Source organism: Pelodiscus sinensis, chromosome 5 (assembly GCF_049634645.1).
Source record: "Pelodiscus sinensis isolate JC-2024 chromosome 5, ASM4963464v1, whole genome shotgun sequence".
NCBI classification, from domain to species: Eukaryota; Metazoa; Chordata; order Testudines; family Trionychidae; genus Pelodiscus; species Pelodiscus sinensis.
Genome location: NC_134715.1, coordinates 87,260,133 through 87,275,426, shown reverse-complemented (window position 1 = coordinate 87,275,426; position 15,294 = coordinate 87,260,133). Strand labels below are relative to the sequence as shown.

At 41.2% G+C, this 15,294-nt stretch overlaps 1 protein-coding gene across 12 annotated transcripts in view; it reads right to left on the bottom strand.

Moving 5' to 3' along the window:
- The window catches only part of FRYL (FRY like transcription coactivator), a 389,109-nt gene that overhangs the window by 128,485 nt on the left and 245,330 nt on the right, over positions 1–15,294 (bottom strand). For all 12 annotated transcript variants that reach the window (XM_075930454.1, XM_075930453.1, XM_075930452.1 and 9 more), the window contains 2 exons: positions 11,752–12,020; positions 11,071–11,266 (listed from right to left, as the gene is read on the bottom strand). In XM_075930454.1, the coding sequence (XP_075786569.1) occupies positions 11,071–11,266; positions 11,752–12,020 (465 nt within the window). The remainder of the gene's footprint in view (positions 1–11,070; positions 11,267–11,751; positions 12,021–15,294) is intronic.

Genomic DNA, 15,294 nt, shown 5'->3' with positions numbered 1-15,294 from the left:
CTGAAAAGTTACTTGAAATAATCATAATAAAAGGGAAACTTTTGCTATAAGCTGGTAACATCAGTCTCTGCCTTGTATTATCTTTATTAAGATGCCTTGTGATCCCGCCCTCGCACAAATCTCATTGCCATCAGCAGATTAATATTTCAGGTTTATATCAGGGCTTCTTTCTTGAGGAGATGAGCATTAAAACCAATATCACTTCAACGTCTTTGGAATACAGGATCTCCATCATTCCATAGGGCACCAGATTAAGCACATGGGTTTTCAGTGACATCCCTAGCATTATGTCCTTCCAGGCTGAACCTTTTGCCTGTAGAGCACCACAAAAAATGTATCAAGCTGATACCTTTCCCTCATTCAAATCTCTTGTAAAAATTCACAGTAACATAGGGATTTCTTGGTGTCATCTGGCAAAGGACACAGGATAGAAAAGGATTACGGGAATCCCCTGTGTTTAGTATTTACATACTAGCTCACCAAATTATGTCATGCTAGGTCTGTGACACACTGGTCCTCATAATTAAGACTACAAGTTTTTCATGGAGGCCACTGACTGAATTTTTGGGAACTCCATGACTTGTGCAGCAGCTAGTGCATCTGGACTAGGAGCAGGTTGGCCAGTGCCTGGGCCAGGTGCACCAGCCGCTGTTGGGACAGTTTCAGGCCACTGTGCCCCCTCTCCTCCAGAGCAGCAGCAGCAAGAATTCGGGTACAGGCAGTGGCTTATGGCTGGGGCACTGCTGCAGGGGAGAGCGTGAAGGCTCTGGGCAGTATTTACATCAGGGGGCTCCTCAGAACTGGCAACACGTCCCTCCCTCAATTCCTAGACAGAGGTGCAGCCAGTTGATTCTGTGCCCTGCAGTTCCCAATAGCCATGTTTCCTAGCCAATGGGAGCTGTGGAGCTGGTGCTCTGGATAGAGGCAGTACACCTCCTCTTAGAAGCTGAGGGAGGGACATAACACCACTTTTAGAGACCTGTGCAGAGCAAGGTGGGGTGTCTGCCAGCACCACTAACCCCCCGCCCAGAACCCTTGGACCTCCTCACTCCCCAAGATTTAGTCAGAGGTATATAGTATGAGTTACAGACAGGTCACAAATTTCTGTTTGCTGCCTATGATCTGTCCATGACGTTTTCTAAAAATATCCATGACTGAAATGCAGCCTTAGTCATAATACTTGTGAAATGTTACGTAATGATAATAGATAAAGAATCAATGTATATATATTGAGAATTAAAGTTCTTCTAGTCTGTGATTTGGAGCTGGTTGCCAAAAGGTGAAAAACCTATTTCTTTCAGGCATGAAATATTTATTTATCCATCTATCTGAAAGTAAATTGACTGTGATATGGTTCACAGTAAGGACACATTTACAGTATTGAGTCAAATGCTAATGAAAAGACTATGAAATCTACCAAAGAGGGAATAGACTGGAAAAAATAAACCAACAGAAGGGACTCCTATTTATCAGTGAGGACAATGGATTTTTGGATAATTACCATAGGTAGAGAGCTGACCTGAATGTTGTAGTTAGTAAGCCAAGACTGTAGCTTGTTGTGTGAAAATGGGATAACAGTCTAACTGGCTGAAAAAGGCTGGTGAGAAATGCTAAGTTCTAACATGCCTGTTATGATTTTATTTTATAAGTAATTCTTTGTTTAATACTTCCATCTACTTGATATCATCTGAATCTTTTTGTTTCTGGTTACATAACCTTATTTTCACTATAAACATATCAAGGAAGCCTCAGGCCCTTTAAATGCACCACTGTAGTCCTAGACATGGGGTAGGGAACTTTTTTTAGGTTGGGAGCAGCTTACCCACAAAAAATCAGTTAGGGGCCAAAGACAAGTGAGAAGCAAAAAAGAAAAAACAAACCCATTCTCACTGAGAAAGAGAAAGACACTCCCCACATTCCCTTCAAACACAAAAGCTTAAAGAGGCCCAGGCTAGTAGATTTTGTGTGCTCCAGCCCCATGGTGGAATGGGGCGGGAGGGGACTGGAGCACCAGAGCAGGTTCCCCAATGCTGGGGGGAGCCCTGAGCATTGGGGGCCAGATCCAGGCAAGCTAAGGGCTGCAACTGGCCGCTAGGCCTTAGGTTCCTCACACCTGTCCTAGATAGTTCAGATCAGACAGTGCTTCAGGGATGGCTGGGGGAGGCTAGTTTCCAGCCCTTCTCCTTCCACTAGAGGCCTCATCCCCTCTGGAGTCTTAGAGCAGGAGTGGGAAATAAATTTTGCCAGGGGGCCACTTCAAAAATTTTTGAAGTATCCCCGAGTCGAAGGGGTGGGAACTAAATGATTGGTTTGGGGGTAGGGGAGCCCCTTCCCACCCCCACTTTCCCGCTAGGCACCCATGCCCTGGAAGAGGCTTGGCACGCTCCCCCACACCCAGGCCAATCAGGGCCTGGGGGTGGGGGAGTGCGAGTAGGGTTGCTAGGTGTCTGGCATTTGAGGCATGTGTCCGGTAAAAAAAAAAAAAAAAAAAAAACTATTTTCTGTTTTTCTTAGATGGAAGGCTGCTTGGGACAATCTTCTACCACTGCATCTAGCAGGGGGAGTGCGGGAGGATTTAAAAGGGCCATCTTTTTTTTCTGCTCAACAACTTTTGATTCTTTTTTTTGCTCAACCAATTTTTTTTTCCTGCCATGTTTGGTATTTTTTGTGAAACTATCTGGCAACCCTAAGCGTGGGAAGCCTCCTCCTGTCCCACCAGGAGCATGTGGCACTTTGAAGTGCTGCGGGCTCCTCACAGGGCCGGGACAGAGCGAAGGAAGCTTCACACTGCTTCCCTGCCCCAGGCCCTGATTGGCCTGGGGATGGGGGAGCGCATGAAGCCTCCTCTGCTCTCCTCCCTGCCCTGCGAGCAGCCACGCTTCAAAGCGCCACATGCTCCTGGCAGGGCAGGAGGCATCTTCAGGTACTCCCCTAATTGACCTGGGGGTGGGGGAGCAGCGGGGTCTCCGCGGGCTGGATCTGGCCCGCAGAGGCCCTTTTTCCCCACCCCTGTCCTAGAGCCACCCCCAAGTAGACCAGCAAGTCTATCTCCCTTGTTAATACCCATCGGATATTTTCTTCTTCACAGTGAGTTCCATTTCTTCATGTATACTTAATTGTAATGATGAATGTAAGTTGAAAGTAAAAGTTTAGCATTAGTGTTATCATCATAAATTCTACATGCTTTGGATAATTGTGTATTTGGTTAATTGTTATTAAAGTGTAGTTATTTTGCTGTGTAAAGAACATAATGTGGTCTTTTTACAATACATGGTAAGGTAATTTCATTAATATAGTAGAAATGTTTGGCCCGTGATGACTTACCAAAATTTGTGCCCCCTTGTGAAAATTATTGCCCATCCCTAGTCTATCTGAACAGAAATTGTAAGACAACCTTCCCAATATGGGCATCAGATCTTGATACTGTCTTTATAGAGCATTGTTACATAAATATATGGACTGAACCTCAAAGTATTTATTAGAGATATTGCTAAAAAAAGTTGAATAGGCTGGTTGAGCTCTCTGAGTAGACTGTAACCCTCAATGGTAGGTCTAACTTGACAATTCCAAAGCATAACTTAATGTACACACAAATCCAATTAGAAAATCTGTATATAGCCTCTCCTTTTATCCTATCTATAGAACATCTTAACTAGCTTAGTCCTGTCAAGATAGAAGGAAAACACCTTCCAAGGTGTAAAGTTAGCTTCTCCAGTGTTGAGTGTGGATTAAGAAAGAATACAGCCAGATAAATTAGTTGGTAGAGATGAAAGCCAGAGACTACCTTTGGTAATAACGGCAGATGAACTCACACTACCTCTAAAAAATACAGTGTACAGATGTCTTGTCATGGGGTGCCTGTATTTCTGCCACTCTTTTAGCAGATGTTATTGCTACTAGAAAACTTAATAGATGAAAGGAATACATTTCTTAAATCTCAAGAGGTGGGCAAATCAAACCCTTTAACACAATATTATATCCCAAAGAAGGAGAAGTCTCCTGACTGAGGGGTACATCAGCATAAGGTCTTTCAGGAATCTAAAGCAAAATTCAGGACAATGTAGCACTTTAAAGACTAACAAGATGGTTTATTAGATGATGAGCTTTCGTGGGCCAGACCCACTTCCTCAGATCAAATAGTGGAAGAAAGTAGTCACAACCATATATACCAAAGGATACAATTAAAAAAATGAACAAATATGAAAAGGACAAATCACATTGCAGAACAGGAGGAGGATGTGGGGGGAGGGGGGGAGGAAGGAAGGTAAGTGTCTGTGAATTGACGATATTAGAGGTGGGGAGAGTGGGATGTTTGTGACTTAATGGTATTAGAGGTGATAATTGGGAAAGCTATCTTGATAATGTGTAAGATAGTTCAAGTGTTTGTTCAATCCTCTTTGGAGAGTGTCGAATTTTAACATGAATGACAGTTCAGAGGATTCCCTTTCAAGTGCAGATGTAAAAGGTCTTTGTAGCAGAATGCAGGAATCTAGCTACTGTAAGATCAGAGAATATCAAATGACCTTGAACTGGAGGATGAAGAGCTGAGACAGCTGCTAACTGGGTTCTCCAGAAACTCAGAGAGAGACCAGTCATGTTGCTTTATAACAGAAAGTAATCAGGCACGTCACATATATCAGTTTGAAAGAGAAATAACTAGCACTTGTGCCCAGACTATGAATCTCTTCCACTTGGCAGAGTGGTGTCCTTTCTTCGCTGCATAAGAATATTCTGCACCTCAAACAGCTCTTCTCTACTAATATTAACTAACCAGCATCTATGTTGAGAGGAGCAGAGAAGGTGGATCTAGACAGACAGTCTGTCCTTACCTTTGAGATATGTGACTTGGCTGAAAAGGCAACTGGATTAGCTGTTGAACAGAGGATAATTAATATAGTTTGAGAACCAGAACTGTCTTGGTTATGCTGGGTGCTCTCAAAATCATCATGCTATCATGAACCCTTGCGATCACCAGAATCAGCAAGGTAGGTTTATATAAACCCAGGTACCAGGATTCGGAACATGTCAGAAACAGATCCATAACTGACCTTATGTGAAACAGAATTTGTGACATTTTTTGTTCTCTTTCATGTCAAACACTCTATGAATAGATGATCCCACGTGAGGAATATAGCTTGGACAACAGTATCCTTCACAGACTACTCATGGTTGCTTGCAAACTGTCATTTCTGATGATCTGCAAACCTGATAAGTATATGGCTATCAGGGTAATCTTGTGAAAAATACAGTAGCCATACAGACATATAGTTGCTTGATAAAAGAAACTGGTTTTCCCGGCTTATTTATATAAAAACATTACTGTTGTGCTTTCTATCATTATCTGAACTGTTACACTTCAGAACTGTTAGGAATACAGTGCATGCTCAATGAATGTCCCTTAGCTCCATTACATGCATAAACTGGGCATCCGTAGGCCCTATACTTGAAGATTAAAAGAGGAATCCCCCTCTTAAACAGAGTGGCTGCATCTGTCACCAAAGTCTTTGATAAAAATAGTGAAGAGAAAGGCATCCCTTTGCAAACTTTGAGAGGGTCCAGCCCCCGATTTAATTACAAAAGGAATTTTGGGGGTCTTTCAGAGCTAAGTATAGTTTATTGAGCTGTTACACAGTTTTCAATGACCATGCAATAAAGGTTAAATCCAACAAGCTGAGTTACTCTGGTGCATGAGGTCACATGCCTCAGATGTCTCATATAGGTTGTTACAAATGATTAATTTGTAGGTTGTTGATCAGATCTTTTTTGGGACAAATAAATCATACCCAGAACAGCCCTTGGAAATTCTCTTTTGTATAGTAATTTATGTGACTTGTTTATACTTTGAGGCATAGGGATGCAAAAAGTCGTGATGTCTGCTATATGGAGTTAGTCACCCGTTGCAGAGAAACATATGCTTATTATATCCTTAAGTCAGTTGCCACTACCCTTAGGCATTTTGTTAATACCTTCTACATTGTTGAAAGACTGAGTGGCCATTCCTATATTGGTACTGTAGTATGAACTGTTCACCTGAATCCTATTTTCTGTGGACAGGATGAATTGCTAAAGAACTAAATATCCTGGAGGTTGAGAACTATATACCAGTCCTGTTGATCTAAGGTTGAAATAATTGAGTCCAAAATTATCTGAACTTGAACTTGCAGATGTAGGCATTCAGTTATCCCACACACAGATCAGGGCATTAGTCTTTCTTCTTGGGAAGTAGAAAGTAATGGAAAGAACACTCCAGTGTTACCATGTATTCTTGACAAACCTTTTCTATGGCTCCAAGATTTAGAAGGTTGATGAATAATTTTTGCAACCAAATAAATCAAGTTTCTTGGATTCTTTATTTTGTAGAGTACCTTTCTGTTAATTATATTTAGTTCTTTCTTTGTCTATTGCAACAAGCAGTGACACAGGAATAGGGCATGTAAAAGATTGCTCCAAGCCTTGGGAAAAGACCTGGTCATGGTGATTCACTCTTTTTGATAATACAGCTAGTAAAACAGATGTTTTCCAGAATAAACTAGCTGGCTCTTAACATTTCCTCATTATTGTCATCATAAGACATCCAGTCATGGAGGTATGCAAGATGTTCAGGAGCTTGGGGCACATTCTCAGCAGGAACAGATGACAAGATAAGAGCTGAGAAAGAGCTTTTCTCTATTTGTAAGTTCTCATGAAATACCTGATCACCTTGCTAAGTCAGCAGAGCTGCAGTCTGAACCAAATGAAATGCCCCTTTGTGACTGAAGAGAGGAAGACACAGCTCTGAGCTAGGTTGCAGAAGCTGGTCTCTTCTGATGTGATATAATCCCTATGGGGCCCAATAAGGTCAGGGATCTAGTAAGCTCTGTACTAGAACAGGGGTAGCAGTCAGTACCAAAGGAGGCACTTGATTAACAAGAACAGTGAGTATGGTATCAAAGAACCCTAGAGTCTTTGACACTGTGTGGGATTTTGGTACTGAGTACACCAGCGCCATAAGCAGATGAATAGAAGGAGTTATTACCAGCGCTCTTTCCTTTTCTGCTCCCAAATACCCATCTACTTATAATACAATAGTTAGAATGTCCAATGTAAGAAGCTCAAATACTTCAAATTCATGCTCATAGCCTTAGGTGGTGGGAAGGAACTAAAGGACAGTTGGGATCATTTTGCCCTTTAACTCTTTGGATGGGAGGACACTCAGGGCGGCAGAAATGAGCCCAATGGCATTACTGGTCAACAGAATCCAAATCTGAGTACACAGGGAACACCCAACAATGTAATATATATGCACAAGAATTAAAAAAATAATTGCCATTTTCTTCTGTTCCCTCAAACAGATGCCTCTACTACTTCTGCCTCTGAGGGAGGAGGACTATTGCTATATTTTTAAATAGTCCATAAAAAAGAAAACTAAAAGTCAGCGAGTCTTTCATCATTACAATAAGTGTTCATAGCACGTTAAAACTCCTTTTGAGTAACATCATATGCACTCCTTTTAAATGAAACCCTTATAGTCACTGTCCTTCCATTGCAATGGATGTCTTTTTAACAATTCAGGTTATAGCTGAGTCTACCAGCAATCAAATAATTCCTTTGACAATCTACACAGCTTATGATTAGCTCTGGGAACAGATGGTCTGTAATGTAGCTCTATTCAGGGCTCTTACACAATGTTCTCTAAGTCACTGCAGCTAGAGAATTTTTTAAAAACTTTTTAAGGGAAAACGCACTCTGGGAATTTTGGTGGCTCTCTAATTCACATTTTAATACGGGGGTAAGTAAAGTACCTTAAATGTCATGGAGAAGAAATTTCCAGTCCTCTAAAGAAAACTGCTTAGATTAAGATGACTTTGAATATTTTAGTGTATTTGCAATATTTAGAGGAAGAAAAAAAAACCTTTTGAGGTCCTATTTTCTGGGTCCATGTGGAGTATTAAGTTCCTGTCAATGGGTACCCATCTCCCAACTAGGGAAGAAGGCCTAATAACAGAAGGAATAAAAGAAGCAGCTCCCTGTCAGGGGAAAAAATGTGCTCTATAGTCCAAACACTACCTTCCTCTCCTCTTTTCTGTAGGGGAAGCCACCATGTTGTAAAAATTCTGAGAACAGAAAGATCCATATCTAATGAATTTTTAAACAATTAACAAAACTATCCAAAGCCCAAGATTTGGTGGTGATGGGGGACTTCAACTATCCAGACATATGTTGGGAAACTAACACAGTGAGGCACAGGCTATCCAATAAGTTTCTGGACTGCATTGGAGACAACTTTCTGTTTCAGAAGGTTGAAAAAGCTACCAGAGGAGAAGCTGTTCTGGATTTGGTTTTAACAAATAGGGAGGAACTAGTTGAGAACTTGAAAGTGGAAGACAGTATAGGGGACAGTGATCACGAAATAATAGAGTTCATGATCTTAAGGAAAGGTAGAAGGGAGACCAGCACAATTGAGGTAATGGATTTCAGGAAGGCAGATTTTGATAAGCTCAGAGAACTTGTAGGTAAGGTCCCATGGGAAGCAAGACTGAAGGGAAAAACAACTGAGGAGAGTTGGAAGTATTTCAAAGGGACGTTGTTAAGGGCCCAAAAGCAAACAATTCCGCTGTGTAGGAAAGATAGAAAATATGGCAAAAGACCAGCTTGGCTTAACAAGGAGATCTTGCATGATCTCAAAATAAAAAGGAGTCATATAAAAAATGGAAACTAGGACAACTAACAAAGGATGAATATAAGCAAGCAACACGGGAATGCAGGGGCAAGATTAGAAAGGCAAAGGCACAAAATGAGATCAAACTAGCTACAGGCATAAAGGGAAACAAGAAGACCTTTTATAAATACATTAAAAGCAAGAGGAAGACCAAGGACAGGGTAGGCCCACTGCTTAGTGAGGAGGGAGAAGCAATAACAGGAAACTTGAAAATGGCGGAGATGCTCAATGACTTCTTTGTTTCGGTCTTCACCGAGAAGTCTGGAGGTGTGCCTAACGCAGTGAATACAAGCAGAGAGAGGGTAAGTTTAGAAGATAGGATACACAAAGAACAAGTTAAAAATCACTTAGGAAAGTTAGATGTCAGCAAGTCACCAGGTCCTGATGAAATGCATCCCAGGATACTCAAGGAGCTGATAGAGGAGGTATCTGAGCCTTTAGCTATGATCTTTGAAAAATCATGGAAGACAGGGGAGATTCCAGAAGACTGGAAAAGGGCAAATATTGTACCCATCTATAAAAAGGGTAATAAGAACAACCCAGGAAACTACAGACCGGTCAGTTTAACGTCTGTCCCAGGGAAGATAATGGAGCAGGTAATTAAGGAAATCATATGCAAACACTTGGAAGGTAATAAAGTGATAGGGAATAGCCAGCATGGGTTTATGAAGAACAAGTCATGCCAAACTAATCTGATAGCTTTCTTTGATAAGATAACGAGCCTTGTGGATAAGGGAGAAGCGGTGGATGTCATATACCTAGACTTTAGTAAGGCATTTGATACGGTCTCGCATGATATTCTTATTGATAAACTAGGCAAATATAACTTAGATAGGGCCACGATAAGGTGGGTGCATAATTGGCTGGATAACCGTAGTCAGAGAGTTGTTGTTAACGGTTCTAAATCCTGCTGGAAAGGGATAGCAAGTGGAGTTCCTCAAGGGTCTGTTTTGGGACCCGTACTGTTCAATATCTTCATCAATGATGTAGATATTGGGATAGAGAGTACGCTTATTAAGTTTGCAGATGATACCAAACTGGGTGGGGTTGCGACTTCTTTGGAAGATAGGGACATAATTCAAAATGACCTTAGCAAGTTAGAGAAATGGTCAGAGGTAAACAGGATGAGGTTTAATAAAGAGAAATGCAAAGTGCTCCACTTAGGAAGGAACAATCAGTTCCATACATACAAGATGGGAAGCAACTGTCTAGGAAGGAGCATGGCGGAAAGGGATCTAGGGGTCATAGTGGACCACAAGTTGAACATGAGTCAACAGTGTGATGCTGTTGCAAAAAAAGCAAATATGATTTTAGGTTGTATCAACAGGTGTGTTGTAAGCAAAACTCGTGAAGTCATTCTGCCGCTCTACTCTGCACTAGTTAGGCCTCAGCTGGAGTACTGTGTCCAGTTCTGGGCGCCACATTTCAAGAAAGATGTGGAGAAATTGGAAAGGGTACAGAGAAGAGCGACAAGAATGATTAAAGGTCTAGAGAACATGACCTATGAAGCCAGGCTTCATGAACTGGGCTTGTTAGTTTGGAAAAAAGAAGATTAAGGGGGGACATGATAGCGGTTTTCAAATATCTAAAAGGGTGTCACAAGGAGGAAGGAGAAAATTTGTTCCTCTTGGTTTCTGAGGACAGGACAAGGAGTAATGGGCTTAAAGTGCAGCAGGGGAGGTTTAGATTGGACATTAGGAAAAAATTCCTAACTGTCAGGGTGGTCAAATATCGGAATAAATTGCCAAGGGAGGTGGTGGAATCTCCCTCTCTGGAGATATTTAAGAACAGGTTAGATAGACATCTGTCAGGGATGGTGTAGACGGAGCGTGGTCCTGCCTTGAGGGCGGGGGGCTGGACTCGATGACCTCTCGAGGTCCCTTCCAGTCCTATGATTCTATGATTCTATGAATGAAAATCAAAAAGCAGACGGGCATCTCTGGATGGGAAACACACTGAAAAGTGTCAAAATCCTGAAAAGTAAATTGAATCAATCACTGGAATTAGATTAGTCTATTGGCTTAAAACTGCAGAATTCTATCCGCCCATTTGCTTGAATATGTAACTCTTTAATGATAAACAAAATATCAACGTTTTCATCATCATTTTATGCCTTGGCAATTTTGGCAAGATTTAGCTTCAAATTAAGGTAGGTGAAGCAGGAAAAAAACCCAAAAAACCAATACAGGCCTACTTTGCTAATATGTCCTAGTTTATCATTTTTTGTTTCACAAGAGCAAAGTGGTAGCAGCATATTATTATTTCATACAAATCACAAAAACATCTTAGAAAGACTGGATGGGCTATAAGTCTCAAACATTTCTATATTACTGAATATTCAGCATTGCTCAGAAAATGTCAGAGGAACCTACTTTTGAATCAATGCTATAGCCACTGTCAGGAGTAGACGCCAGCGTCTCAGGAGGGGAACATCTCACAGAACCTGCAGCTGAAGTAGAGGATGTGGAAGTTGCTGCACTGCAGCAAAGAATCAGGTAGTTTCTCCAGAGCCCGATATATGAATCACTATTTGTAGTAGTATTTACCTTCTTGGCATTGATAGGGCTACTATAAAAAGAAAAGAAATAGATAGAAAAATAACATGAATTTTGAAAATACAATTTACACACTTCATTTTATTCTCCGCTGAATTTTGTTTTTCAATTTTATGTATGTCTTTATGTGCAATTCTTTAACACTGTATTCTCTACTCTGAATTCAGTATTGAAAGCTCGTATTAATACAGCAAATTCAATTTTAAAAATATGCATATTATATTGCTAATATATATAACTTCTAAAGTACAATACAGTTAATAGGTACAAATTAATCATTACAGCAGCCTATTTCTCTACTAAATTTAACCATTTTAGTTATTTTTCTGCTATTAATATTAAAATAGGATTAAAACTTAGGAAATGATAGTGTTTATATTTAAATATTATTGAAATTTATTAGGCATTGTAATTTCAATAATTCTTAAAAAGGTTAATATTCTGTGGTTTGATTGATTGATATAGATTAATTGAAAACAGATTAAGACGGGAACTTACTTAATGTCAATCTGTGGAGACAACAGTTGGAGTCTTGTGTAAGCAAACATCCAAGCATAGCTTACAGCTGTTGGACAGTGTTTTGGAAGATTTTCTTGTTTCATAAAACTGGAGAGGCTTATAATCCATGGATCTTGGCCCTGGGTCACATGTGCAAATATCCATATATGTGATGGACTCACCACATCAAACTGGTGACTAATAGGAGAGGAGCTCCAGTCAGCTACTGTTTGTAAATCAATTGAACTGCGGCAATATAGTAAAGTAGTCTGTATACAAAAACAGAACAAACAAATACTTAATACAAAGACTTTATTTGCATCTCTGAATCAAAGTGAGTGCACACAGTGAGTAGACTGATAAATTATAATTAATTTTGTCTTACAAAAAATTGCTACAGGACACTAATTCATAGTTAAGCTATTTTCACACTCCCAGATGAAAAGCAATCGTTTAGTAGAAGCAATCCAATTTTATAGTCAGATTTTGGCTCATTAATGACCTCCTGTTTTGGTAAGATACCAAATCTCAAATCTTTTGTAGTGATTTCTGTCAAACACTAGAAGCTTCTAAACTGAAGAGCAGAGAAATCTGTCCCTGATAAATCATTTTCAAAAGAAACAGAAATCTATTAAATTCCCTCTCACTATTGGAGAATCCTCTGATCCTTTATTGTGCCATAAAAAAATTTAGCAAAGAAAAGGGAATTAATCTGAGAATTTTATTTTTTCAGACATTTACCTAAACTAAAGTTTGCCTGTTTGTTGGCAACACATCTTGCACAGAAAGAAAGTAGCATCTTAAATCATCTGAAAATGTGGGTTTTGTCCATGAAAGCTCATACCTTGTTTTCATTGAAGTTAAAGACAAGCACATTTGGATTCCAGACATGGGTATGCATATGTGACAAGCGCTGCAGTTGTTTGTAATACTGTTTGTTGACCTGTACATGCGTTGTGTGATGGCTATATGGTGTATCTGAGGTTTTAGAGGCTGTATGGATCAAGGCCACTCTAGGTCCCTTTCATCAGCAAACACGAGAACCCACAGCACAGGGAATAGAGGATAGGTATTTGAATCTGAATAGGGACCATACATCTCCAAAAACCTCCAGTTAGAATAAGTAACAACCTTTTTCTTCCATGAGCAATGACCACGTATATTGATTCCAGACATGGGTGTGTAGCAAACAGTGCTCAGTGTGGCACTGGATACAAGGACTCACAGGAAGTCAGAGTTTGCAGGGCAGCACGGCCAACTGCTATATCTGCTGCTATTGGTGAAGTGATGGTGTAATGAGCATTAAAGATGTGGACAAAGGATCACGTGCCTGACCTACAAATGTCCTGCATGGAACATCTCCAAAGAAAGTCATTGAGATAGCATGCACCAGTGTGAAACAGGTTTGATTCCAGGGAGCAGATGAACGTGACAGTGGGAGTAACACTCATCAATAGAATGGGAGATCCATTTACAGAGGACTTGTGAGGAAAGGATGTGCCCCCAACAGCACTCAGAAATGGTGAAGAATAGTCTGATGAGGCCAAGAGCTGTCAAGTGTTTGAACTGCAATCTCGATGAATAGCAGTTGAACATGATAGAATCTGATGAGGGATAGGAATTCCTGACATGCAAGGCAGGCAGCCTGCAATTCCAAGATGCTGATATACATCTGTGCCTCTCTTGATGTTCAAAGGCCCTGAACTGTATGCCCTTCCAAATGAGCACTCAATTTGACAAGTGTGGCATCTGAAATGAGACTGATGCAGAGAGAGGGATGGGTAAATGAGATACCAACTAGGACTTTAGTTAAATTAAAGACTTTAGACTTTCCTCATGTGAGGAAAACCAGGATGGAGAGTAGAAACAGAACTGGGCTGCCAGGTGATCCATCTGCAGTTTATAGACTGATCAAAAACAGTGTATATACTGATGGGCATATGGAATCACAGAGATTCTGGCTTCCATGTGGCCAAGGAGGGAAAGACACTGGCAGATACAAGTATACAAGTTGACACACAGCTGTGCGAAGAAGGATATGGAAGACAGCAAAATGGCCTGTGAGAGAAGTCCCTGGCTCCCCCCGCCTACCCAGGAGTCCAAGCATGCCTGATGAAGGTGAGTATACAGACAGGGAATGAGAACTGATTTGTCCTCATTGATGCAGATTCCCAGGCCAGAAAGGAGGTCATGAAGGTTCTGAATCATGGAGAGGAGGATGGTTGCAAGATGGCATAACAAAGAGTCAGTCATCCATGTAAGGAAACACTGAGTGGTTGAGACAACTACAGATCTGCACTGGACAGATCTGACAATAACAAAGACCTTTGTGAACATGCAAGAAGAAGTGGCAATAGCAAAGAGGAGGACCCAGAACCAATAGCGAATGTCCCATTGTGAAATGGAGGAACTTTTGATGAGTTGGGTGGATGTCATATTGAAAGCCATGAAGCTTGGCCCATGGGGGAGGGATGGGATATTGAGAAGAGCATGATCATCTAGAACCAGAATTTTCACATGAATTTGTTCAGGAATCAGAGATCCACAATGGGGCAGCAGCCAGTCCCCTTTTTGCCATAAAGAAATAAGCAAAGTAGAACCCATGCTCACATTAGCAGTACCCTTCCAGAGGATGGTGTTTACCTTCCTCTCAGAGGAGATCATGTTGGGAAAGACCCCCAAGACCAGCATGTGATAAGTGACAAGGGACAAATGAGAGGAACTCTATCAGGTACCCCTTGTGAGCAATGTCCTGCATCCATCAATTGGTGATAATTTTTCCCCAACTGCTAGCTAATAGGGCAAGATGGTCCCTGAAGATGACATGGGACAATGTGGTAGAGGTGGACGGAGATTTGTGGATCTCAGGCAAAGAGGCAAAATAGCTGCTTGGACAGACATTGCGAGAAGGTTCAAGTAGTGGAGATGGTAATGGCAAAATAACATGGTTGTTGGGCTCACAGTCTGTGAAAAGCCAGCTCTTGTGGGTATTACAAGTAGGGTTGGTAGGCAATATGTGAATGTAGGCAGAAAAATAACTGCTGCTGCCTTCTGGTCAGAGCCAGGGCTTAGGTATCAAGCAATTGACAGTGGCACAGGAATCATTAAGGATCCTTTGTCTGTCTTGTTACTGAAGTTTGTGATTGTCAAAAAGTGAGATCCTTCCTTATGGAAGCCAGAACAGTGAAGTCAGGAATCTCATGAGAGCACCACTCCGAACACTAGAGAATGAGATGTCACATCAGCACTGTCAACTGTGGCTTAGAGGGCCATCTTGGTGACTGGTTTGCCCTTTTCCGAAAGTACTTGGAAATCCTGCTGCTTCTCTGCCAGGAGGAAGGCCTGGAACTCCACCAGCTATGAGCATGAAAATTTTTATTTTGCCAAGAAGGTCTGGTAATTTGCAAAACAGAACTGGAAGCCTGTGGAGGAGTAAATCTTGCACCCCAGAAGGTCCAAGTTTTTTTGCCACACAGTCCAGAGTGGTGGTCTTGAAGTGCTGCTGCCAGGTGCATTCAGTTGATGCACAGGCCACAAGCAAAT